This window comes from Grammomys surdaster, unplaced genomic scaffold, assembly GCF_004785775.1.
Source record: "Grammomys surdaster isolate TR1022 unplaced genomic scaffold, NIH_TR_1.0 125863, whole genome shotgun sequence".
Classification (NCBI taxonomy): Eukaryota; Metazoa; Chordata; class Mammalia; order Rodentia; family Muridae; genus Grammomys; species Grammomys surdaster.
Window position 1 is genome coordinate 43,101 of NW_021620689.1, and position 25,945 is coordinate 69,045.

The 25,945-nt window shown below is 47.1% G+C and overlaps 2 protein-coding genes across 4 annotated transcripts in view; one reads left to right on the plus strand and one right to left on the minus strand.

Moving 5' to 3' along the window:
- Kiaa0319l (KIAA0319 like) overlaps positions 1-16,085 on the minus strand; it is a gene marked incomplete at its 3' end in the record, with an annotated part of 59,120 nt that extends 43,035 nt beyond the window's left edge. The window contains exons 1-2 of the mRNA XM_028790159.1: positions 15,914-16,085; positions 12,853-13,022 (exon numbers count right to left, since the gene is read on the minus strand). Of these exons, the coding sequence (XP_028645992.1) occupies positions 12,853-12,994 (142 nt within the window). The remainder of the gene's footprint in view (positions 1-12,852; positions 13,023-15,913) is intronic.
- A 72-nt stretch (positions 16,086-16,157) lies between these two features.
- Ncdn (neurochondrin) lies at positions 16,158-25,945 on the plus strand. 3 transcript variants are annotated; one of them, XM_028790173.1, is made up of 7 exons: positions 16,158-16,596; positions 17,823-17,963; positions 19,009-19,977; positions 21,127-21,368; positions 22,401-22,625; positions 23,009-23,151; positions 24,426-25,945. In XM_028790173.1, exons 2-7 carry the CDS (start codon positions 17,841-17,843, stop codon positions 24,860-24,862), a joined length of 2,139 nt encoding a protein of 712 aa, XP_028646006.1. In that variant the 5' UTR covers positions 16,158-16,596; positions 17,823-17,840; the 3' UTR covers positions 24,863-25,945. The 3 variants fall into 3 exon arrangements, with proteins under 3 accessions (XP_028646006.1, XP_028646003.1, XP_028646004.1); XM_028790170.1 differs by having other exon boundaries at positions 16,492-16,941; XM_028790171.1 differs by having other exon boundaries at positions 16,506-17,113.

Sequence of the window (25,945 nt, forward strand, 5' to 3'; positions counted from 1 at the left end):
TGCCATCTATCATACAGAATATCTGTAACAACCAGCAACATAAGACTGCAGTCCTAAGAGAAGGAAAGAGCCTCCTTGAAATGACCCCATGAATGCCCAGTTCTCTGTTTAAGGACAGTTTCCCTGCTGTAGCACAGAAAGCTGGAATCTAAGCAGCACAGAGGAGACTTGCTGATGTTGAAAAGCAGAGACATTTAGACTTTTGGCTAAAATTTGAGGAAGTTGCTGTAAAAAGATGGGGTGAGCGCAGAAGTCTAGTGAGAACCAGTCTGCGGTAAGGAAGGGCTGCACTGCAAACACCACAGAGTAGGATCCCCAGGTGCTTACAAGATGAAGAATACAGGTTGGAGAAGGAAACAGATCATTAGGGGTCAAGCAGTGCTGGGGTAGGAGGCAGAAGCATGCTGGAGCTTGGCCTGCTAGTGGTAAGCGATTATATTAACACCATCTGCTAACAGAGACACAAAAAAGACTTGCCTACCCTGGGGTTCTCTTCCCAAAGCCTAACACTACAGCCCAGGATGCAGGGTGCACAGAGAGCTGCCCAGCCCTCACAAGAACTTCACAAGGAGTTCAGAGCAGAAGTCTCAGGGGATCTGAAAGAAACTTATATTTATGTGATTCAGAAAACATTAGGCAGAGCGATAATGACACAGGAAGCAGAATGGGGCATAAAAACATGATATGAATGATGGTCTTTGGATATGGAGGAGGAGAGAAATGAGAAAGACTCAGAAATCTCTACTCAGAGTATGGGTGGAGATGCTCTTTCTATGTTTATAGGGAATAAAGAGAAGAAAGAGAAGAAAGGCTCTGTCTTCTGTTTGACATATTAACAGTAGTTATGAGGCATCCAGTTGGAGATGTGTGACATACAGGTGGCTGGGTAGTTTGCTGCTCAGAAGTGACAGATCTGGGAGTGGTAATCACAGTCATCAACCGAGGGGATGACTGAGCCTGCTAAAGCACATGCAAGAGTGGGGATGGTGGAACAAAGCCCTGAAGAACAAATAACTTAAGAGAGAAGCTGGGGAGGGACCGAGGGGGAAGTAAGTGAAAAGCACAGAACATCAACGAGGAGGACGAGGAAGGCGTGTACGCTAGGGCAAATGAAGACGGGGTCTCGAGAAAATAAACCAAGATGCCAAATGCTGCACAGACTTTTCTAAAGGTTTATTTTATTTTTGAGAGGGAGGGTTTTTGAGACAGGATTTCTCTGTGTGGCCCATGTTATCCTGGACTTTTGCTCTTTTCTTTGCCACCAGGGTGGCCTTGAACTCACAGAAATCCACCTACCTCTACCTCCCAAGTGCTGGGTTTAAAGGCATGAGCCATTACTACCTGGCTGTTATCTTATTTTTAATTATGTGTATTTGTGTCTTTGTATGTGGGTGTGTACACTTGAATGTAGGTGTTCATATGTTTTTGTGTGTGTGTGTGCGCGCGCAGGTTGATTCCTCTGTGTGTGTGTGTGTGTGTGTGTGTGTGTATGTGTGTGAGCACACTTGAGTGTAAGTGCCCATGTGTCTTTGTATGTGGATGTGTGCACTTGAGTACAGGTACCCATGAGTTCCAGAGGAAACAGAGCCCCAGGAGCTGGTATCACAGGTAATTGTGAGTAGCCAGGTGCTGGGAACTGAACTTGTGTTCTCTGGAAAAACAGTAAGTTCTCTTAGCCACTGAGCCATCTCATAGGCTTACTGCAGACCTCAGGTAAGAGGGTATATGAAGGTCTCCAAGTGGAAGGTCACCATCACCTTAGCAAAATGCAAAATATATATAGAAGCCAAACCTCACTGGATTCAGAAGAGGACAGAAAAAGGAAGAGAGAGAGCAAAGAAAGCCTGCCCAATCAAGAAATGACAAAGCAAGGAAGACTAAGTCAGAACTACTTAGACAGCTGCCATAAAGCAGAACCTGCCGCCTTAATATCTGTGAGATGAGTGAGTAACTTAAAAACCGAGTGAACTAAGGAATTCCTACCTACTTGGTTGTTCAGTTGTCCTTCTCACTGTGTCTGTCTGTCTGCACACTGAATTCGTACTAGGCCTAAAGTAAGTTCTTCTCCTCTATGAAGTCTGCTCTGATGTTCTGATCTTCAGTAATCTACTCTACTATTTTTTTAAAAAGAGGGTTGGTGGTGACAAGCATGTGAGAGGCCCTGGGCTTGATCCCACTGCTGACACAGGGAAGAGATAGGTCAGATAATGAGGGATGCTAAGAAAAAGACAGAGGCATTAGTATATAAATGTTCAGAATAGCATTACTTAGACAAAAAGTAGAAACCTTTGATGCCCACCAGCTATTGAACAGACAAGTCAAGTCAAAGCTAGAAGTATGGGGCTGCAAAGATGGCTCAGTGGTTAAGAGTACTAACTGCTCTTCCAGAGGTCCTGAGTTCAATTCCCAACAACCACATGGTGGCTCACAACCATCTGTAATGGGATCTAATGCCCTCTTCTGGTGTGTCTGAAGACAGCTACAGTGTACTCATATACATAAAATAAATAAATATCAAAAAAAAAAAAAAGCTGGAGGTATATCCGAGCAGTTAAGAGCACTTACTGCTCTTGCAAAAGACCAAGGTTCAGTTCCCAGCACCAACATAGTGTCTCACAATTATTTGTAACTCCAGTTTCAAGAGATCCAAGAGTCTCTCCTGACTTTGGTGAGTACCAGGCAGGCATGTGGTGCACATACATGATTGCAGACAAAACATTCACACATATAAAACAAAATAAATAAATGGGAGGGGGATAGAGGAGTGGCTCAGCAGTTAAGAGCACTAGCTGCTCTTTCAGAGGTCCTAGGTTCAATTCCCAGCACCCACACAGTGGCTCACAACCATCTGTAATTCCAGTTCCAAGGGTTCTGACACCTCTTCTGAACTCAGAGGGCACTGGACACATGTGCAAATACATAGTGCAGGTAAAATATCTATACACATAAAATTAAAGTTAAAAGAGTTCAAGGCTATCCTTAGCTAAATTTCAAGTTTGAGTCCAGCCTGAAAGCTACATTGAATCCTATCCTAAAGGAGAATAAATAAATGGATAAGCGCTGTAAGAGAAAAATGATCATTCATTTATAAAAACAAACATATCAGAATATTAGACCATTTAACAGAAACCCTTGAAAGAAAAAAACAAAAACAAAAATGAAAAACATGCAGTGGTATATTTTAAGCCCTGAAAGTAAACAATTCCCAACCAAAATTTCTATATACAGCAAAGTTACTCTTAAAGTTAAAGTTGATGAAGAAACAAGGACTTTTTGAGAAAAACACAAACTGAAGTAATTCATGACCGCCAAGCCAGCACTGAAGAAGACACTAAAAAGAACCATAAACATGGAGGATAAAGGAAGTGCCAAACAAGGAGGCACAGTTAGGAATGTCACAGAGGGCTGGAGAAATGGGTTTGTGGTTAAGAGCACTGGCTGCTCTTCCAGAGGACCCAGGTTCAATTCCTAGCACCCACATGGCAGCTCACAACTGTCTGTAACTCTAGCTCCAGGGGAACTGACAAAACACCAATGCACATAGAATGAAGATAAATATTTTTAAATCTTAAAAAAAAAAAAGAATTTCACAAGAAAAACAGCTGACAAAGAAGAAGTAGGAATATATCATGTCCAGCACCACAAACTAGCAAGCACCTCATAAAACGGGAAGAAAGACAAACACAAACAACAACCTATTGTGTTTAGTATTGTTTATACTGGACATTAACTTCATAGGATACAGAATCACCTGGGAGACAAGCCTCTGGGCACATCAGTGAGATTAGGTCTAAGGTGGGAAGACCCACCCTAAATGTGGGCAGTACCACCCAATGAGGGTCCCAGAATGAATGAGCACATTACTCTCAGCTTCCAGGGCTGTCTACACAATGTAACCTGCAACCTCCAATGGCCCACATTCATTCCCTGCCACCATGATGGATAATAGGTCCTTAAACTGTTAGCCAAAGTAAACTGTCCTCTAGATTGCTTCTAGTCAAGAAAAGTAACTAAGACATCTGTGTAACCAAGAGAACAACTGACAAACCTATAGCAATTAGCAGATGTCTCTCAGTAACCCTAAGTATGAATGATCTTAATTTTTCAATTAAAAGACAGATGCATGCTAGCCTACTGGATTAAAAAATATGATTTAAGCTGGGCGTGGTGGTACACACCTTTAATCCCAGCACTCAGGAGGAAGAGGTAGGGAAGTCTCTTTGTGCTTGAGGCCAACCTGGTGTACACAGTTTGTCCCAAGACAGCTAGGGCTATACAGAGAAACCCTGTTTCAAAACAAACAAAACCAAGATCCAACTGTCAGTGTTTCTTAGAAACACATCTCACCGGCAACGATATCTACAAACTGAGCATCAAAGGATGCAAGTTGAGTACCAAGCAAATAAAAGTCAAAACCAAGCTGGCACACTTGTTTTATAACTGATAACATAGATGTCAAACCAAAACTAAAAAAAAAAAAAAAAATGGCTTTTTGTTTTTGTTTTTTGATGGAGTCTCTCTATGTAGCCCTGGCTATTCTGGAACTCCTCGATAGCTGGTCTCAAACTCACAGAGATCCACCCACATCTGCTGAGCACTTAGACTAAAGGTATGCACCAATAGGCCCAACTAGAAAATACTTTTAAAGGCTACTACATATTAATAAAAAAAAAATAAAGACAACATAAAAATAATAAATTACATACAACAAATGTTGAGGCTTTTAATTTAAAAAACAAACCACTAATGGACATGAATCTTGAGGACAGATCTTGACATAGTAACAGTAGGTAGCTTCATATCTCATTCATAAAAAATAGGACATCAAGGAACAGCAAGATTGCTCAGTGGATAAAGGAACCTGCCATCAAGCCTGATGACCTCAGTTTGATTCCTGGTACCCATGTGGTAAAGAAAGTCCTCTAATGCCGGGCGTTGGTGGCGCACGCCTTTAATCCCAGCACTTGGGAGGCAGAGGCAGGCGGATTTCTGAGTTCGAGGCCAGCCTGGTCTACAGAGTGAGTTCCAGGACAGCCAGGGCTACACAGAGAAACCCTGTCTCGAAAAACCAAAAAAAAAAAAAAAAAAAAAGAAAGTCCTCTAACTTCTATATCAACACTGGTATACATGTACACATACAAGCACACACACAAAAAAATACATGTAACCAACAAACAAAAAATAGGTTATCCAGATTAAAAATCAATAATGAAACTTCAAGGGATGGAGAGATAGCTTAGTTGGTAGAGTGCTTGCCTAGCACATGGTCCTCCGTTAGATCTCGAGCAATGCATAAACCAGGCAGGATGATACACTTTTGCAAATTCAGCACTTAAGAGATAGGGACGGGGGATTCGAAATTCAGGGTCATCCCCAGTATCACAGTGAGTTAGACATCACATTGGGATACATAATAACCTGTCAACAAAACAAATTGTCATTTTTCTTATTCAAAACCTGTTTAACTTGTGACTTCCCCATGGAAAATAAATAGGAGTTCAGGTATTTTTTTTATATAAACAGCTTAATGTAAAATATAAAACAAAATAAACTTCAGAGTTAATCTACACAATAAATCAAGTGGACCTAATAGACATTTTCAGAATGTTCTATCCAAGAGCAAAATAAAAGTTTTTCTCAGTCAACCAGTAGAACGTTTTCTAAAATAGGTCATAAAGTAGTTCTTAAGAAATGCCAAAGACAGAGAAACCCTGTCTCAAAAAACCAAAAAGAAAAAAGAAAAGAAAAAAAAAAAGAAAAATGCCAAAGAAATGAAAAAACTTCCATCTTAACACAACATAGTAAAATAAAACTTGAAATAATTAACAAGAAAACCACAAGTATTATATAAGATTCTAAAGACTGAACACAGACTCTTGGGTCACTAAAGATGTGAGAGAGGAAATTTTAAAGTTTCTAGAACCAAATGAAATGAGAACACAACTTACAGAACCTTTGGGATTCAGTGAGGCAGTTCTAAGAGGAAAGCCTATAGCCATGGGAGCTTATGTTAAAAGACCACAGACATCTCAAATAAATTATTTAAGTTCTTAGAAAACCAAGAGCCATCCTAATCCAAAAGTAATGGGCAGGAATAAATAATAAAGGTCAGGGCAGAACACAGAGAACCAGCCGATGCCTATCAAGAGACAAATGGAGGGAGATAATGAGGCACACGCATACAATCAAGCTTTGTTCAGCCATGAAGAACGAAATTAGGTGATTCCAGGAAAGTGGATGGAACTGAAGAGCATCATGTCATCAGATTCAGAAAGGCGAGTACCATCTGTTTTCTCATGAGGAATCTAGGGTTTACATATTGTATATGTAGTGTACAAAAAGGTTATAATGAAATTCATTCTGTATACTAAAATAATAAAAAAAAACCTTAAAACTTTGGACTAGTGAGATGGCTTGGTAGGGTAGGTCTTAGCATACAAGCCTGACAACCTGCATTTGGCTCCCAAAAGCCATGTAAAGATGGTTAGTTAACAGTGAAGCAACGCCACACAGTTGTCCTCTGACCTCCATACGTATCCCAATGGTATGCATGTGTTTATATATACACATCATATACACACACTAAAAACTATTTTTAAATTAAGTATTACTTCATATTTGCTTTTTATTGATGCCTTTGAAATTTTTGTTTTGAGCTTTTCTTATACATGTATAGACGTTCATTCATATAATATTATTTGATATAATGTATCACTAAGTAAATACAGGCTACCGCTTCAACTTGTTTTCTAGATTATGAAACAATAAAATGTAAACCAGGTGTGGTGGCTCATGCTCATGATCCAGTGCTTGGAAGGATAAGACACCAACTGCTGCAAGTCCAAGGTCAGTCTAGGTTACCTAATCAGTCCCAGGATAGCCTGGGCTACAAAAGAAACCCCAAACCAGAGCTGGGTATATAGCTCAGTAACAGAGCACTTATCTAGCATGCACAAGCACTGAAAAAAGAACAGGAAATGAAGAGAGTGGAAGAGCACGAATGTGACCCAGGCCTACTGGCACAGGCTTCTAATCCTGGGATACTTAAGAAGCTGAAGCTGGTGCAGGAGAGATGGCTCAGTAGTTAAGAGCACTGACTGCTCTTCCAGAGGTCTTGAGTTCAATTCCCAGCAACCACATGGTGGCTCACAACCATCTAGGGACAGTGTACTCACATATACTAAATAAAGAAAGGAAGAAAGGCCAAAACTGAAACTGAGCCGTAAGGATGGAAAGTCCAAGGACTACCTGGGCTACAGAGGACCTATGGATAGCCTGTCTAAGAAAGATTAAAACTGAGCCTCCTGGGCATGGCAACACGTCTCCTTGTGACCTGGCCACTCCTGACCTCTTCAGGAGCAGCACTAAGCAGGGCACGGTGCATCTGCATCCACATCCACATCCCCTACACCTTTGCTCTGAGAACCCATTGCCTTAGAACCTCCTGCAACCTTCAGGTGCAACTTTCAAAGCTGCTCAGGTATCAGCTTCTTGGAAAGGACTTCTGGCTCTCCCCTCCACACCTCAGTGAAAGCTTCTCCGGTTCTGGGAACACAAGGCCTGAATCCCTCCATCTTTTCACTCTGCATATAATAGAATGTGTCTGTTTTTCTCAACAAACTTGCCATCTTTTCAGGACAGGGGCTGTGTTTTACCATTGCCTCATCTGGAGCCAGAGTCCTACTAAGTTCTCTAATAATTAACCAGGTATAAATCTCCTTCTTAGAGGCAGAAAATCTGGACATTTCCAGGGTTAACTACCACCTTTAGCCTATAAGATCGGTCACCTCGTTGTAGGGATTCCAAGTTCAATTAGGTCTGTGCCCCATGCACACATAGCTCTTCAGACATAGCCTTTCTAGTTTGGGAATGTTGACACAGTTCAGATGCTAATCCCTTCAGTTGCTTTCAAAGGCATTCTAGCTCCTTAAGTCATCTTTGTAGACCTCTCCCCTCATTATATTGCTTTCACAGTTTAAAGATAATCCCCTACTGCTAATGTAGATTCAGCCTACAAATACTTTTATAGTACATTTATGTGCCAAATTGAATACTTGCTTAGAATACCTCACATAAGCAATAAGGGCCAAATTCCTGCTCTTAACAAGTTGACTTACTCCAGAGGAACTTCCAAGTTCTTAGGGAAATCTCACATTCGTTTCCAAATGATAATCACCAGGTCCAAAATGCTACTTTCAAACCACATAGCAGTAAAATGATAGAGAAAGCACCGACTCAATAGCCCACAAGGAAGGAAGGGTAGCTCTTATCACACAAATCACAATCGCTCACTTCCAGCAGTGGGCTTCACTTCTGAGCCCACAGCAGAAATGAAAAGAAGCCACCTAAATGAAGTCAGTGTGCACCAAAGAGCTCTACCAAAGAGGGGTCAACTGGTAAGTGGTGCCCAGGAATGGGCGGTAACTGCAGAGTTCCCTGATTTTGCATTATTTGTTCAGGAAGAATTCATATAATCCATGAGCTAAATGGTAACAGATTAAAAAACAAAACACTTTTTATCAGGGGAAGGGAGGGGAGGGGAGGGGAGGGGACACAAATGCTCAGGTAAAAGCTGAGTATACACAAGCAATGGGCACCAACTCAGGAGACCAGATGGCTGGCTTCACCCAGGTCATTTTATTGTTGCATTGCCTGGTAGATTTTCATCTCCTTATTTAAAAAAAGAGAGAGAAGCTGTTGTTCAAAAACAATGGGAAACATAGAAGAATAAAAAGAGGTCTTAATAAATAAACATTCGATTATACATTTTATTTTAGATTATTTTCTATTATGTGATATTTTTCATTTTATACCATTGGTGGTGTAGTAAACATGCAGTTGTTTATCTTGTTTTTACCATTTTGTGTAGGATGTCTCCCCATATACTCATTCTTCTAAAGTAGGAAACGTTGGATAGTATCTGCACTAGTTACTTTTCTGTTGCTGTGATAAAAAACACCATGAGCAAAAGCAGCTTGGGGAGAGAAGGATTTATCTCAGCTTACGAGTTACAGTCCATCAGCAAGGGAAGCCTAGGCAGGAACTCAAAGCAGAAACCAAGAAGTAGAGCTGCTGCCTGGCTTGCTACCTCCAGTTTGTTCAGCTACCTTTCCTGTACAGCACAGGCCCTCCTGCCTGTACCCATAGTGGGCAGGCCCCTCCTATATCAGTTAGCAACTAAGAAAATCCCTCTTCCTGGGTATCCATTGGCCAATCTGACAAACAATTCTTTAGTTGAGGGTCCCCCTTCCTAGGTGATCCTGGTTTTGTGTCAAATTGACAACTGAAAGTAATTATGACACTATCTATCACATAAATACATAAATACTGCTGGGTCATTGGGCAGGACATAGCAATGTTCCAAAGTACAAAATAAACAAGTGTCAATTACTGTTCTTATTCCCAACAACTATCTAAAGATATACTTAAGATAAACTTCTTCTGTTTCTTTTTTGCATTTATTTATTTTGTTTGTGCATATATATGTGTGTGGGGGTGCACATATGCCATAGTGTGTGTGTATACACATATTCTAGTGTGTGTGTGTGTGTATGTACATATGCTACAGTATGTATGTGTGTGTGCACATGTGTCACAGTGTATGTGTATAGTTATATATGTGCCATGGTGTGTTTCTGTGTGTGTATATGTCCATGTGCCACAGAGTGTGTGTGTGTGTGTGTGTGTGTGTGTGTGTGTGTGTGTGTGTGTAGGCTAAAGTCAGCTTGTCAGTCAGTTCTCTACATCCACCATGTAGTTTCAGGGACTGTCAGGCTTGTCAGGAGCATCTATCTCCCTGGCACAAATCTTTCGGTTTTCTGAGACAAGGGTTCATTCTGTGGCCAGTCTGGCCTGGAACTCATGGGAGTCTTTCTGTTAAGAGATACATTAAAGAGCCAGGTGCAGTGGCACACACCTTTAGTTCTAGCATTAGGAGGCAGAGGCAGGTGGATCTCTGTGAGTTCAGAGCCAGCCTAGTGTATATATTAAGTTCTAGGACAGCCAGGGCTATCTTGAGAGACCGTCTTAAAACACATACACACACACACAAACCCAGAAGACAAAAAAAAAGGATTACATTACAGGCATGAATCACCATGCCTAGCTCTTGAGCTATATATACATATACATACATATATACCAAAAGCTGGCCACCTGACATAGGTCCTGGGAAAAGCAACAAATGCTCCAAACCACTGAGCCACCTCTCCAGTTCCTCTCAACTCCCACACCAAAAACAACTCTTTACTTTTTATAATTATATGTATATGTGTTTTGTTTGCATGTATATATGTGTACCATTTGTATGACTGGTTACCTGCAGAGGTCAAAATAGGGAGTCAGATCCTCACAAGTGAAATTACAGATGGTTGTGAGCCACCATATGGGCTCTAGCAAACAATCCTGTGTCCTCAGGAAGAGCAGCCTGTGCTCCTAACCACTGAGCCATCTCTCCAGCCCTAAAACTCTTAAAAGGGGAAGTAAGTCAAGGGATATGGACTTTTTAGGTCTCCGGACACTTATGCCTCTCTGTTTTCTGCGCAAGTCTTCTAGCACGTTTGAGGGCACCCACATCTCCCTTGGCAGCACTATGTTTTTCTTTGCTTTGTTTGCAGTGTGGAGTTAAACCCAGTGCCTTTCACATACTAGTCAAGTGTTCTAGCACCAGCCTATATCCCAAGTACCTAGATATTTTCACTTTTACCTTCATCAGGATTGATTGAACATAATTTCTTATCTAAATATGAAACTCCCCACAATTCTACTCATAACCAAGTATAAGGGAAAAATACAGAAAGACTCAGAATTACTTTTTGAGACTTTGCATTCCTCCCCTTGAACTCTGAATCTTTCAAATAATCTTTCAAGGTCCTGGGGAAAAATAAAACAAACAAACAAAAACCCTTTGGTCTTCCAAGAATCACCGATGGTCAGAAGGAACTGTAGCAGAACAGAAGAAAACAGACACTACAGCAAACAGGCTGGGTCAGGTTCCTGCTCTGCCCTGGCCTCACTATTTGACTCTAGCCAAGTAACTTTGTTTCTCTAGGTCACGATTTCCTTATTAATACAATGAGTGCAACCTATGTATTTCAGAATTATCATAAAAATTAAGTGAGAAGATATGCAATGTTCCTACAAGTCTGCTATGTGGTTGGAACACTTTCAAAGAACTGATTTTCCTACTGTGATAGAACTAAATTAATTACTTGATTCAAATTATCTCACATAAAATGATGCCCAGAATTAGCCAACAAAGCATCATTTTATATAGAAAATAAATATTTGGGTCCACTTTCTATGTACTGCAACCTCCAGCACTATAATCATGCCATCATCACCTACTGCAAGACAGCAAAACCCACAGTCAGTGGTACGAAAACTGCTAACTGCAGTAATTACTTGATTCTCAAGATCATGACAACAACAGAAATCTTTGTAGCTGTCAGAGCACAAGCTGAGTAGTCAGCCATGACAGTGGTCTCTGCAGCAGAAGGTCTTTGGTCTTTGTCCAGAATAAGGGCAGACTCAGAAGTTCTCAAAGTGCTGCTTTCTTACAGTCCATATTATGTCAGCAAAGGAATGAAAAAGGTAAAGACAGAGAGAGAGCACATTTTTAAATTTGGCTTTTGACATTTAGCCTTCTTGGCACTAAGCAGGTGAAATAGTCTTGAGTAGGACAGTTTACACTGTCAAGTCCATCAACATGGTTCTCTTCTACTAAAAACAACAACACACCACGTAGAGCCAATGAGACGGCTCAGGCTGAGCAATCCTGACCACCTGAGTCCAATCCTCAGAATCCACACAAAGACGGAAGAAGAGAATTGGTTTCACAAAGCTGTCTTCTGATCTCTACATACATAGACCATCATTGCAGGCACGTGCAGCCCTTTCAAATTAAAATAAATAAATGAATTTGTTAAAGTAGTAAGCAGCCACCAGGCATGGTGGCTCATATCTTCAATCTTAACATTCAGGAGACAGAAGCTGGCAGATCACTGTGAGTTTGTAGCCAGCCCAGTCTATGTATCCAGTTCTATGCCAGTCAGGGCTAACACAGTGACATCCTGTCTCAAAAACAAAAAAACAAAACAAAGTGTTTATTCCTGTAGGTAAGAAAGCCAACCATCACTTACTAAGCAGGTATGGTCACACAGCATTACATGCTTTTACTATATTATCTCTCATGTCAAGCTATGAGGCAGATCTAAGGTCAGTAGAGTGAGGCAAGGGGATCATGAGGTCAGGGCCAGTCTGAGCTACATAGCAAGATCCTACTTAAAAAGACAGAAAGACTTTAGGTAATGTGCCCTGGACCTTAGCACTTAATGTGCTCAGTCATGTGACAATGTCCAGCTCCAAGACTTCAATCTATCCAACTCTGAATATTTATTTATTTGCTTTGTTTTGATTTGTCGATCTACCTTTATAAAATAGCAAACTGAATACCAATTTTCCTTCATGAGAAAGAAAAATCCAATTCTTATCTTGATTCCAAACCAAACCAAACAAAGCAGGGTATGGTGGCACTCAAGAGGCAGAGGCAGCCAGATCTCTGAGTTCCAGGCCAGCCTTGGCAAAACACACCACACACACACACACACACACACACACACACACACACTCCAAAAACCTGTCTCAGGAAAAACAAACAAACAAACAAACAAACAAAGAAACAAAAATATACCCAACAAGTAAACACCCACCAAACTGATGGCCATTTATGTCAGCAGATGGCTTTTCCGCCTTCTGGCAGGTCTTTAAAACAAACCCATATATTCAGGACGCTGATTGTTTGGAGGGGATGCAGTGTGGAAGAGGTTAAATCTTAAATCTCAAAAATGATACCTGTTGACAACCACAGAACGCTGAAGCAGAAGAAACTGTAAAGCAGGTACAGGCTTCTCAGCGGCGTCACTGATGTCTGCCAACAATACCCTGGCCAAACCCAGGAAGCGAGACTTGGCTTGACTCCCAGTCTCTTCTCCATGGCCTCCCAGAGAGGCGGAACCAGCACACTAGAAAGACAGAAAGAGAAGAAATTATATGCCAAGCAATTAATAATTGATTCCTGGAAATGTAGAATGCTAGAAAAATGTGACAGATCAGGAGAAAGAGAAATTTCAAGTGTGTCTTTCAATGTTCATCTCTGCCAGTAAATTTTCAGCCTGAGCTTCAGCAGAGCCTATAATTATCAGTGTAACAACAGAGCAGGGATATATAAAATGAATCTGCTGTTAAAGTGATTTTATATCCCATTGTTGTCTAATCTAACGTCTGGGTGAGCATGGGGAAGAGCACCAACCTGAGAAAGCAGCTCTGATTTTCCACTTCAGCTTCTACTAACTGCTCTGTGATTTTTGACCAAAGTACTTCGTTATCTGTGGAGAGGTTGGACTTCCTCTAACTAATCCTGATTATACTGCCCAGCCTTGCTATAGTTTTTCAAGATGATTCTCTTTGGGCGCAGCAAGCACTGCCCGGTGTGCTACCATCTCTACTATCGCTATCTTACAAATCTACTCAGTGCACATTTTTACACACCTGCCTGATACAAGTCATTTGCAATTCCTGTCTTAAGTTCTCGTATACTTCTCCCCAGATGTTTAACTTAGGCACCATGCTGGCTACTCGGTAATCTAGTGGCAGTAGGATGGAGGGGAGAGGAAAGAGAATGACACTGATTTTCCAGAAGTTTCTTCCCTCTCCTACAATTCTTGACAACACGAGTTGACAGGATTCTGAAGAAACAATTCAAAAATCTGTTGGCTAGGCATGGCATCTCATACCTGAAGTTCTAGCTACATGGAAGGCTAAGGTAGAACTGTTTAAATCTAGGACTTCAAGGTCAGCCTAGAGAATATAATGAGACACTGTCTCAAAAAAATTAAAGAGCTTGTGCCAGGAGTGGTGGTGCATAACTCTAATCCCAGCACTTGGGAGGCAGAGGCAGGCAGATCTCTGTGAGGTCCAGGCTCCCCTGATCTACAGAGCAAATTCCAGGACAGCTAAGGTTAAAGAAAAGCCCTACCTCAAAAAAATAAAAATAAAAAATAAAGCAAACAAACAAATTAAAAATCTTCTGTCCTAAATATGAAGCTGTCATCCACATCAGGTAAACAGCATAGGTTGGCAACCCTAACCCTCACTTCCAGCCAGCATACAAGAAGACCAGCATTGTCTGGAATGGATTTCAATGTCAATGCCAAGAAATGAAGAGACACAAACACACCACTCCAAATTGAGGCAATGCCTTTCCCTGAGCCATAGGCACCGGAAGGACTTTTATCTCTCTCATTCTCTTCTACCCATTCCTACCCTAGTCTTCCTGTAACTGTACATTAGGGGGCAGGAGGCAGAAAGGAGGTGTCTTGAGAAGATCGTGAGATGCAGCCAAAGAAGCTGTACTCAGAAACTTCACTAGCCTCCCAGGATGGAGCAGAGAGTACGTGTGTGTTCGTGAGTGTGTGCGCGGATCTTACCCAACGTTTCTGCCTACTACAAAAGGATTTAAAACTAAAGGTGACTCAACACCTGTCATCAATATCCTGGCAGGTGGGTGGGAAAAGCAAAAAAGAAATGAAAAGGCTTTGAAAACAGGAGTAATAAATACCATTGGACCGGCAAACTGGTTACAAGTGCACGGGAGAGGCAGAGCTAATTTCATTTGCACTCCCAGCCATTTATTCGGCTCAAACCTACAATTGCCTATGGGCACGAATCGCTGCTAGGGTCCAGTTAAAGGCTCGCTGACCAGAGGTAGGAACAACAAAACACTGCTAAGATCCAAAATGTTTGTTATCAAATCAAAGGGTAGCAACCCAGGGAGAGAACACACACCCCCACAATACTTGACAAATGAAAATCTAGAAAAGCTCCCAGTAGTTCTGGCATTTAGGGCGTTACAAGTACACCCGAAATAAAAGCACTCTGTTGCAGCAGCTGTTCAGACAGAGCAGGGGGTAATGTTTACTTAATACTTCAGGTTGATGGGGAATGTATCATAGTTCAGTCTGTCAGCTACATACGTGGAACTCCATTTATGTACACAGCGATAAGATATGTTTGAATAACGACGGAGCCCGTCTAATCAGCGGGTGTGAGTAATCAAGAATAAAGCTTAAAGAAGAAGGAAAAAAACAAAGTCCTAGATGTTTGAGAAAGTTACAGAACAGACTGCCATGAATAGCTTTGCTTATATTTGCAGACACTGTTTTCCAAATAGCTGGAAAAATGAACAGATTGTTCTAGGAGGTCGTCTTTCCAATTTGTTCCTAGTTTCCAGTCTGTTAATCACAAGATAGCACAAGGAGAGTCAGCTAATGCGCTTTAACAGCTTCTATTGTCGGTTGGGCACAACTACGTGAGGTGAGACCAGGCAAAGCATTCCTGGAACCCCGCCTGAGGTTTTCTACTTTGACTTCCCTTCACTTCGCTTTTGTGCTCACTGCAGCCACTGCAGGACCCTCTAAGGGGCATAATTGTCAAAATTCTCAAGGAGGAAGGTTTTCGCCAACGAGCCTAGCCCCGCCCCCTTTATTTTGTATCAACTTTTTTTTTTCTTTTAATCTCGATGGGAAGGTCATCAAACAACAGAGACAGCAACTCAGACGAGGCTGCAGTGGTCCAGGGTATCAAGAAGGACCGCAGTGCCTGGAGCCTGGTCTGCCAGTCTGTCAGGGAATAGAGGGAGCTGCCTGACCAGGCCTGAGCCCCAAAGCGGGAGTTCAGCTTGGGACTCTGGCACCTGCAAAGCTACAAACAGCTGATTTGTCCTGTCCCAGCCAGGAGCGCCATCTCCGGGTCCCGACGCCAGGCCAGCGTACCCCGAGGCATCGCCCGTCCCGCCTCTGCCCCTCCCCTGAGCTCATGGTCCTCGACCTGGCAGCCAGCCGCCCCGGCCACCTACCGGGGCTCAGGGCCACATAGAGGGGTGCCGGCTCTCGGCGGCCTCCGCCTCCTCCCGATCCATGGGCTCGGGGGGGGGGGGCCCCAACCTTCTCTCCCCTCACGCAGAGGAGGAGGAAGAGAAAGAAGGAAGAGCTGGCTCCCCACCCGGACAGCTCCCTCTTGCCTCAGCCTCCCTGGACAGCGACCGCGGCCGGAAACGCCGCCTCCTCCCACCTCCCGGGGCTCAACCCGGAAACACACTCTTCATGCTGAGCCAGTCCTCCTGCCCCCACCCTCCGGAAGCGCAATTCCAGCCGCGAGCCCAGGGTGGGAGGAGGGGCAGCGCTGAGGGGAGAGCTACGCACAAGCGAGGACGTCCGGGCCCTCAGCCTTTTGCCGCGAGCCCTCGCGGGGCGGCCTGCACCTTTCCTCCTTAGCACGAGCACCCAGGCCCCAGACTCGGGCAATGCCCACAAACAAGATGGCCGCACCGGAGGCAACCCCCTACTGCTTAGCGCCCTGCTGTGCCATTGGTCAAAGTGCGGAGTGAGGCCAGTGCCGATTGGTCGAGAGCGATGCGGGGGTGGGGGTGGAGCTGTAGCAGCCTGGAGCCAAGAGTGGGCAACGCGGCGTGAGCAGCAGCCCCAGGCTCCCGGAGCATCGCGCCCGGAGAAAGACTTCGCCGCTCGGGGCCGCAGCCTGGTGAGCTCAGCCCCCTTCAAGCCCTCCCCTGCATCTCAGCCGGAGCTTCTCCAAACAGACGCTGATCGATGCCGAGACTCCCCTGGGACCCTATCGCGACTCCATCGTGCCATATCTCGACATCACCGTACCCTGTCGAGACTCCATTTTGTCACAACCCCTTTCAGTATTTATCTATCTATTTTTAAAATTTGCCCTATCATATTTGGGGGCTGTCCCCTTCATGTCGTGATTTCGCTGTGATCTCTCCGTGACATCACCGCGCCATCGTGAAGTGTGATCTCATCGCTGCCCTGTCGTTCGACTTCATCAATGTCGTGTTGTGACCTGGCTGCGGCGGGACAGGTGGTGACCGCCAGGATCCCTTCTCCCCTTCTCATCTCTCCATCACTGCAGGCCCGCTTCGATTATCCGGCTTTTGGATTCTGTTATCCTGAGAGCCACCCGACCCCTCTTTCCTTCTCCAGCCAGTGCCGGCACCCACAGGCTGTTAGCGGGACGGGCAGGGAGAGTACAGGTAGCACAAGGGGTTAATGCTGCTGCTGCAGCTCCTGCAGCAGCTGCAGCTCCTGCTCTTGCAGCCTCTGCAGCCTCTGCCTGAGGGAGGGAAAGAAGAGAAGGCAAGGAGGCTGCGGGGGCGATTAAGAGCCCTGGCTGGAGGGGTGGGACCGCAGGGGGGTCTTTAAAGCCTTCTTTGGAGACCTTGCCTTCTCACTCCTGCTGAAGCCAGTCTACTTTTTCTGAAGAGGGGAGGGGAAAGGAACCCTAGAATGTCCTTTTATTCCTTGTCGGCGTGGGTCCGGATAATCGAACTTCACCCGTGTATGTCTTCATTCCTCCCTGTCTGTCCTCACCACTCACTCCTCGTGTACCTCCTGGAGAGAGATAAAACCCGGTGTCTGGTGCCAGGGACTGTTGAGCAGTCGGGCCAGCTCCTTCCCACTTCTAGACTGGTGAGGAACGCTGTCCAGCTGAGCAGCATGCCTGGTCCTCATAGCCCACTTTTCTGGAGGTGACCTTGGACCAGGGTCCCTTCTTCATCCTAAAGAATTTGCAGGTCCAGCCTCTTAAAGGGGCTCCCCCAAGGGAGGTCAGTCATGAGGAAGCCACCCTTCCAAATCCACCCTCCCCTCCCTCTGTGCTAATCCCTCCCTACATCCTCCACTTCCACCCCCGCCCCCGCCCCTCCTCTGCAGAGGGATGCTCAGTCCCTCTTGTGTTCACAGTTGGGCAAGGCGGGCATCATGGCCTCGGATTGTGAGCCAGCTCTGAACCAGGCAGAGAGCCGAAACCCCACCCTGGAGCGCTACCTGGGAGCCCTCCGTGAGGCCAAGAATGACAGCGAGCAGTTTGCAGCCCTGCTGCTAGTAAGGACCTGGAAGGTGGGAGGGCTGGACAGGAGGGCCCCCCATAGAATGGGGTCAGCAAGTCCCCAGGGATATCTAAGTGGTATTGGCAACCCGGAGGCACCAAAAAAGCCCCAAGACCTCTACCTTTGTACTCTGCTCCCTTGGGAATGGGGGAAGGGGGGAAGAGAGGTGAATAAGGCTGTGGCATGGGACCACGGAGGAGGCTGCCTGGATTTGCTTTTTGGGGCGTCCCAGAGCAGATGGGAGCTGACTCATAGGGTAACAGCAGCAGGTTGTAACTAGTGCAGAGTACTTGTGGGCTGGGGTAGCTTTTCTTCGACCTGAGAGAGTAACAGGATTGGGAGTAACTAGCAAGAGGTTCTAAGAGGTGACCGGGGTGGTAATAGGTGTGTTAAAAGCAAAGGGTCTCAGTCCACTAGGGGAACCCAAGCTGGGGACGGGAGCCGGAGCCCCCCCCCCCGGGGGGGGGGGTGAGTTGGTGCGTGGGGGGTGAAGGGAGGAGGGAGTGCAGCAGTTGCTTGTTTGCCATGGCAACAGGGAGAAGGCTCTGGAGTCAAGGGCTCACACTGCAGCAGAGGAGGTGTTTAGGGGAAATGTAAGGGGAAATGTTTTGACATGAGGAGCAGCGAGACACAGGAGCCGTTTCCCGTGAGAAGGAAATGGATCAGAGACTTCTCTGGAGACAAGTACTTAGGAAAGGACCCTGAATCCTTAGAGGATCTCAAACACTGAGTTCTAAAGCCCCTTGCCTCCCAGGTCATGGGCATATGGGTTAATGGCCAGGTGATCATTTGCCCAGATGAGTAGTTAAGGGCCACTAGACAATCTCCTTTCCACAAGACAATCATAGATGACAGTGATCCCAGAGGTCACACCTGTCTGTCCCCAAGGAGAAAGGAGAAGCTGGATAAAATGACCCTACATTGGATCCCATTGCATAACCCATTCCTGCCAGCCCGCAATGCCAGGAAACAGGGTAGGGACAGTCTTTGCTATACTTCCTTTCATTCTGCTGATAGTGTATTACCTCCCCCCATCATAGGTAACCAAGGCAGTCAAGGCAGGTGACATTGACGCCAAAACCCGACGTAGGATCTTTGATGCCGTTGGGTTCACCTTTCCCAACCGACTCCTGACCACTAAGGAGGCACCTGATGGCTGCCCTGACCACGTTCTCCGGGCCCTGGGTGTGGCCCTGCTGGCCTGTTTCTGCAGCGACCCTGAACTAGCCAGCCATCCCCAGGTCCTGAACAAGATCCCCATCCTTAGCACATTCCTTACAGCCCGGGGGGACCCTGATGATGCTGCCCGCCGCTCCATGATTGATGACACCTACCAGTGCCTGACAGCTGTTGCAGGCACACCCCGAGGGCCCCGGCACCTCATTGCTGGTGGCACAGTGTCAGCCCTGTGCCAGGCATACCTGGGGCATGGCTATGGCTTTGACCAGGCCCTGGCACTCCTGGTGGGGCTGCTGGCTGCTGCAGAGACACAGTGCTGGAAGGAGGCGGAGCCCGACCTGCTGGCTGTGCTGCGAGGCCTCAGTGAGGATTTCCAAAGAGCCGAAGATGCCAGCAAGTTTGAGCTCTGCCAGCTGCTGCCCCTTTTCCTGCCCCCAACAACTGTGCCCCCTGAATGCCACCGGGATCTGCAGGCTGGGCTGGCACGCATCCTAGGAAGCAAGTTGAGCTCCTGGCAGCGCAACCCTGCACTGAAGCTGGCAGCCCGCCTGGCTCATGCCTGCGGCTCCGACTGGATCCCAGTGGGCAGCTCCGGGAGCAAGTTTCTGGCCCTCCTGGTGAATCTGGCATGCGTGGAGGTGCGGCTGGCTCTCGAGGAGACAGGCACAGAGGTGAAAGAAGACGTGGTCACCGCCTGCTATGCCCTTATGGAGTTGGGGATCCAGGAGTGTACCCGCTGTGAGCAGTCTCTGCTTAAGGAGCCACAGAAGGTTCAGCTCGTGAGCATTATGAAAGAGGCCATCGGAGCTGTCATCCACTACCTGCTGCAGGTAAGGATCCACTGGCCTGCAGAGGAAGTCGGAGCGTAATGGGAGATGGCATAGCTGCAGTCCATGCTGGCTGGTTCTGTAGCAAGCACTCTAGGAGTAGTGTGTGGCCGAGCCTCCTTCCCTCTCCCTCCCTGCCGTGGGCCTCCACACAAGCGCCATACCACACACCATATGTGCACTCTGATCACAGCACACACACACAACACAGTAACCTCCCACTCACATACACTCTCCAGTACACACACTCTACACATCACACACCGCGTCGAAGCCAACCGTTCTGCTCGCTCTAAAGCCTTGTCTCACATCCCAACTTGTCTGCATATTTACATGTCTCCCATGTAAACCTGTAGGATGCAGGAGAAAAATGGGGGGCAGGGAGTGGCCTGGTTCCTGCCTCTGGAGTTTTGGCTAAATCTGTTTTCCCCTACCATCCCCTTTACTCTCTGTATTTGCAAGACTGCTTCTGTTCTGTTAGGAGTCAGGCATGCCTGGTCTCTTTAATGTCCTGCTTCCGACACTGGACTCCCCAGCCTTATGTCTAATAAATCATGCTAAGCTCTGATTTCATTTTCTGATTTAACCCAAACGCGGGTAACCTCTCACTACTTAATGGCAAGTCTTTTCTCTTCCCTGCCTCAATTCAGAGCCTCTCTAAAGAAATGTTAAGTTTCCCTTGGTTCCCCCAGCTACCTTAGAAGTAGAGAGTTAGAGATGTGTGATTTGAGTCTTTAAGCATTAGACATGCTGTCTGAGACCCACTTGATTGAGTTGTCCACACTGAGGTCCTGCTAGATGAGCAGTCCCTGTGGGCTGGGTCCTTCCCATGTACTAGGTTTTGAGTAGAGGTAGGCTTGTTGCCCCCGCCCCCTTTAAGTTATGTTTATCTGTCTCTTAGATGTGGTGGAGGGACGATGCGTGCATGCCGCGCACATATGTGGAGCTTGGAAGCTAGTCAGTTCTCTTCCTTTTCCCTGTGATTCCCAGGAATCAAACAGAAGTTGTAAAGTCCCCACTGAGCCATCTCACTGGCCCTCGGTGCCCACTTGTAATGGGCACACAGGCCAGAGTTTCCCTCTGGTTGTGTTATTGGCAGGCAGAGGAGGGTACCTGGTTCAGCTGTGTTTCACTGGGGTCTTGTAACAACAGGTGGGGCCAGAGAAGCAGAAAGAGCCCTTTGTGTTTGCCTCGGTGCGGATCCTGGGTGCCTGGCTGGCGGAGGAGACCTCATCCCTGCGTAAGGAGGTGTGCCAACTGCTGCCCTTCCTTGTTCGATATGCCAAGACACTCTATGAAGAGGCTGAGGAGGCCAGTGACATTTCGCAGCAGGTGGCCAACTTGGCCATCTCTCCCACTACACCAGGGCCCTCTTGGCCAGGGGATGCTCTCCGGTGAGTTTATGGTTATGGGTTGTCCAGCCAGACCATTGCAAAGAAAAGGGTTTCCAGGATTGGTGGCACATCCCTGTAATGTCAAGAGGCTGAGACAGGAAATTCTAAGAGTTCAAGATCTGTTTGGGCTACATAGAAAGTACCAGCTCCCCCAAAGCTACATCAACAGAGCAAGACCCTGTCCCAAAACAGAGAGAAAGATGATAGATAGATAGATAGATAGATAGATAGATAGATAGATAGATAGAAGTGTCAGATAGGGATGCCCTCTTTCCCCTAACCTGGACTCCCTGATGTCATGAGTGTCCCCTTAGGATCATTTTTTATTTGCTTCTTCCCACAGAACTCCTGAACTGTCACATGCCACTTGCCATCTCCAGATTTTTTTTTTTAAAGTCTCATCATGTAGCCCTGGCTGGCCTGGAACTTCCTGTGTAGACCAGGCTGGCCTCAACTCAACCTCACAGAGATCTGCTGCCACTGCCTCCCAAGTGATGGAATTAACATATGCACCCCCATGCCTGGGTGATCCTCAGATTTTTATTAAAAACAAAACGTAGGTTTACGGAATACCTGCTACAAAGCAAGGTATTTTGCTGTATACTTTTCTAGAACAATTTCATTTGGTTCACATAGCAAATCTCATGATGTATAAAAATTTCATCCACACTTTTAAATTAACCTGGCTGAACTTGCTGGCTTACACCTTTAACATTAGCACTTGGGAGGCTGAGGCAGGATCACTGTGAGTCTGAAGTCACTCTGGGCTGCAGAGGAAAACCCTACCTCAAAAATTACCTAAAAAATAAAATGACAGAAATGAGCCCAGAGGTTGAGGAGTACATAGGCCACATTCAAACCGTGGGCCAGAGCCCCATGACCTGGGGCCTGTGTGCCTCTGACGTCTGAGCTTTCTCAGCAGTACTCTGAAAGTGGGAGTGAGTCCACCTTCCCTGACTTCTATGTTCTGTTTAGTCAGGACGCTCTGCCCTTATCTCTCCCACCTCACACTCATCTGTCCCCACATGTCAGGCTCCTCCTTCCCGGCTGGTGCCACCTGACTGTTGAAGATGGTCCCCGGGAGATTCTGATCAAGGAAGGCGCGCCCTCGCTTCTGTGCAAGTACTTCCTGCAGCAGTGGGAGCTCACATCCCCTGGCCATGATACCTCAGTGCTGCCAGACAGTGTGGAGATCGGCCTACAGACCTGTTGCCACATCTTCCTCAACCTGGTGGTCACCGCTCCAGGGCTGATCAAGTGAGGGACTTGGGAGAGGCTGGGAGGAGATCCCTGGAAGCAGAGGGAGCTGCCCTGGCACCCATTAGTGTCCCTGTATCTGTAGTTTTCTCTGAGTGTTAGCGTAAGCGGGTTTCAGAACAAACAAAGCCAGTGCCACTTGAGGATTTGTTGTAGCAGACCCCCCAGGTATCCCAGGAGATCTGTCTGCTCCAGCTACTTGGCATCTGACCAACCCAGACGGCAGGGTTGAAAGTCAGAAGTTAACATTTCACCCTGCCTCACAAAATCCTCCCAAGCCCTGGCCTGGTAAAGCTAGAAACCTCAGATGCCAGGTTTTCCAAAGGGCTTGGTAGAGTCTACTAACCCTCTGCCTGCCCCATCCTCTGTTCCTTCCTCCCCAGGCGAGATGCCTGCTTCACATCTCTTATGAACACCCTGATGACATCACTGCCCTCACTGGTCCAGCAACAAGGGAGACTGCTTCTGGCTGCCAACGTGGCCACCTTGGGACTCCTAATGGCCCGGCTCCTTAGCACCTCTCCAGGTAAGCCTTGGGGACAGAGTACCTGAGTGGACTTACAGTGTTCAGAGTGTAGACCTCCACTTTCAGAAATGGTTTAGCAGAATTTTCCCATCGAGAGGCAATTTCTACAGTATTTCTCCATCCTCCACCCCCACCCTTCTTCTCAAAATGATTAACATTCTCTGCCTTTTAAAGACTTTTAAGGCAAGGCCTGGTGGGAGTTCAGTCCAGACCTGTTCAGAGACACAAGCATAGGCACCTGGAATCCCTGGCAGCCTGGGAACTCTGAAACCCCCATTTTCAAGGTGGAGCTGCCCCCATCTGGGCCCTGAGTCACAAACCCAGTGTGCTGCATTGAGTTCTTACCACTTAGCACCCCACCCTGCTCAGTGACAGGAGTCAGCACCACTCTCTGTGCACAGCTTCTCCCTGCTCTACCTCCCTCTGGCTGTGTGCAGGGGGCAGGGCGTCCCCTGCAGCCCCTGACAGCCCTCAGTGTCTCCCACTTTGACTGTGGGTGTCTGCTTGGGTCCCTCTGTCCCCGCCTGTTCCCCGTGCCCCATCTGTCAGGTTGGAGGAACTGAGCAGATGCCTGGGAACAGGGTGTAATGTGCCCATACCCTCAGCTGCCTCTGTTTTCTGTGTGGGGATCCCAGCAGGGTACCCTGCCATGGAAGGGGAACATAGCTCTGAACTATGAACCCCTTGCATTTAGCCCTCAAGGAGAGTCACCATGCTATGGATCCAATGCTGGCTCACCCACAAATGCTACCACATTAGTTGGACAGTTTCCTAAAAGTCTGAAGAGGGGCCTCCTGAACCCCTGAATGACAGGTGTGCCTTAGAGTTTTACTGTTCAGGATCCCCTTTGGCGCCCTCTTCTGGCCAGAAATCAAATTAGTTCATTCTCAGCCTAGTGAAGGAGCTCTGAGCCACCAGCTGCTGGGGCCCCTGCTGTGGAAACCCAGAGGAAGGTCCTTTTTTATATATGATATGAGGCTTCCTCCCATGCATTGAGAGGTCTTGATGACAGAGTGTACCCGGATTATTTAATTCTTATGACAAATTGCTAAAATTGGCTTGCTACTGGCTCCATCTTAATAAAGAAACTGAAATCCAGAAAAGTTTAAACACCCAGTGTCACACTAAGTGTAGAAGGTAGGCTTTGAACCTAGGCAGTCTGAATCCAGGTCGTGCTTCTGTTCTCTGAGTATGTCCTCACAGGAGGGATGGGAGGCCCTGGTCCAGTGCTTGGCCTGTCTGATTTATACCAATACATTCTCCATTCCTTTCAGCTCTCCAAGGAACTCCAGCCTCCAGAGGTTTCTTCGCAGCTGCCATCCTCTTTCTGTCACAGTCCCATGTGGCACGGGCCACCCCTGGCTCTGACCAGGCGGTGTTGGCCCTGTCCCCTGACTATGAGGGCATCTGGGCTGACTTGCAGGAGCTCTGGTTCCTGGGCATGCAGGCCTTCACAGGTTGTGTGCCGCTGTTGCCCTGGCTGGCCCCTGCTGCCCTGCGCTCCCGCTGGCCACAGGAGCTGCTACAACTGCTAGGTAGTGTAAGCCCCAACTCCGTCAAGCCTGAGATGGTGGCTGCCTACCAGGGCGTGCTGGTAGAATTGGCGCGGGCTAACCGGCTATGCCGGGAGGCCATGAGGTTGCAGGCAGGTGAAGAAACAGCCAGCCATTACCGCATGGCTGCATTGGAGCAGTGCCTGTCTGAACCCTGAGGGGCACCCAGTGGGCATAGACCCCGGGGCGGGCAGCGAGGGAAGGAGGGAGGAGGCATCTTCCCTGAAGCCCCCAAACTGGACCCCTTCTTCAGATCCCCACAAACATCCCAGCTTTCTGGCTTTTCTGAGGGCTAGGGCATGATGCCCACCTCTCAAGTATAAGAAACTGCATCCTGCCTCCAGCCCCCTTGGGGCCGGGATTGGCTTGGAACGGAGGTTGGCCCCGCCAGGCCGGGGAAGGTTGGAGAAGCCCCCAGGAAGAGGGTAACTAAGTGTCATTATACCCAGCGTCTGGCTCCCTGGCAGGAGGGAGGTCCCAGGGTAGGAGCGGGCTGGCAGGCGCTGACTGCCTCAGCCCATGTGCCCTGCCGGCCAGGGCGTGGCCTCCCCAAGACTGTGGTGCCCCTTCTGGCTCCCCCAGGTCAGGTCCGCCCTTTAAATTGGCCGATTGGCTTTTGCCTTTGGTCCTCTTGGACAGAGAGCAGGCTCAGGCCATTGACATCACAGTTCTTCCTTTCAACTCTAGTGACCCGGGGTCCAAGTTGCCCCTATGCTTCCAGGGCAATTTGGAGCAGACAGACCAGTGGGGGGGGTGGGGAACCTCCTTCCACCTGCGCTTCATTGAAGGGACCGGAGAGCCCTTGGTCCCAGGTCTCCTGAGCTTTTGTGTCATGTTGCAGCAGAGTGAAGATGGGGGTTGGGGGTTATTTATTTTGCTTGTCCTTATCCCTGCTTGGACACCTGAGCATCAGATCCCTGTGCCCCTGGTGTCATCTGGCCTGGCTGGAGCCAGGAACAGGAGGACACACCACCCTAGAATCCGCATGTTTTCCCTGTGATTGCACTCCACTGCCACCGTGGTGCCTGGCTTCAACTCCCCTCCCCCAGTCCCTGCTAAGACTCTTCTCTGCAGGGAGACGCGACTGGCGGCTCCAGCAGGAACTACCTTTCTGAACCCATGGAGACCCGCATACACCTGACCCCTTGCTGCCTCCCCCCTACCCCCAGTGCGTTCTGTGATCGCCAAGTTCAAAGCTGTGCACATGTGGACACTCAATAAATGTTTATTGGTGATGAGAA

What these genes read in the sequence shown, in the direction of transcription:
- Ncdn (XM_028790170.1), top strand. Translation starts at nt 16,909, where the DNA reads ATGTCGTGTTGTGACCTGGCTGCGGCGGGACAG. An exon ending in ACCGCTCCAGGGCTGATCAA is followed by an intron (nt 22,626 to 23,008) that starts GTGAGGGACTTG and finishes CTTCCTCCCCAG; the next exon opens with GCGAGATGCCTGCTTCACAT. An exon ending in GCTCCTTAGCACCTCTCCAG is followed by an intron (nt 23,152 to 24,425) that starts GTAAGCCTTGGG and finishes CATTCCTTTCAG; the next exon opens with CTCTCCAAGGAACTCCAGCC.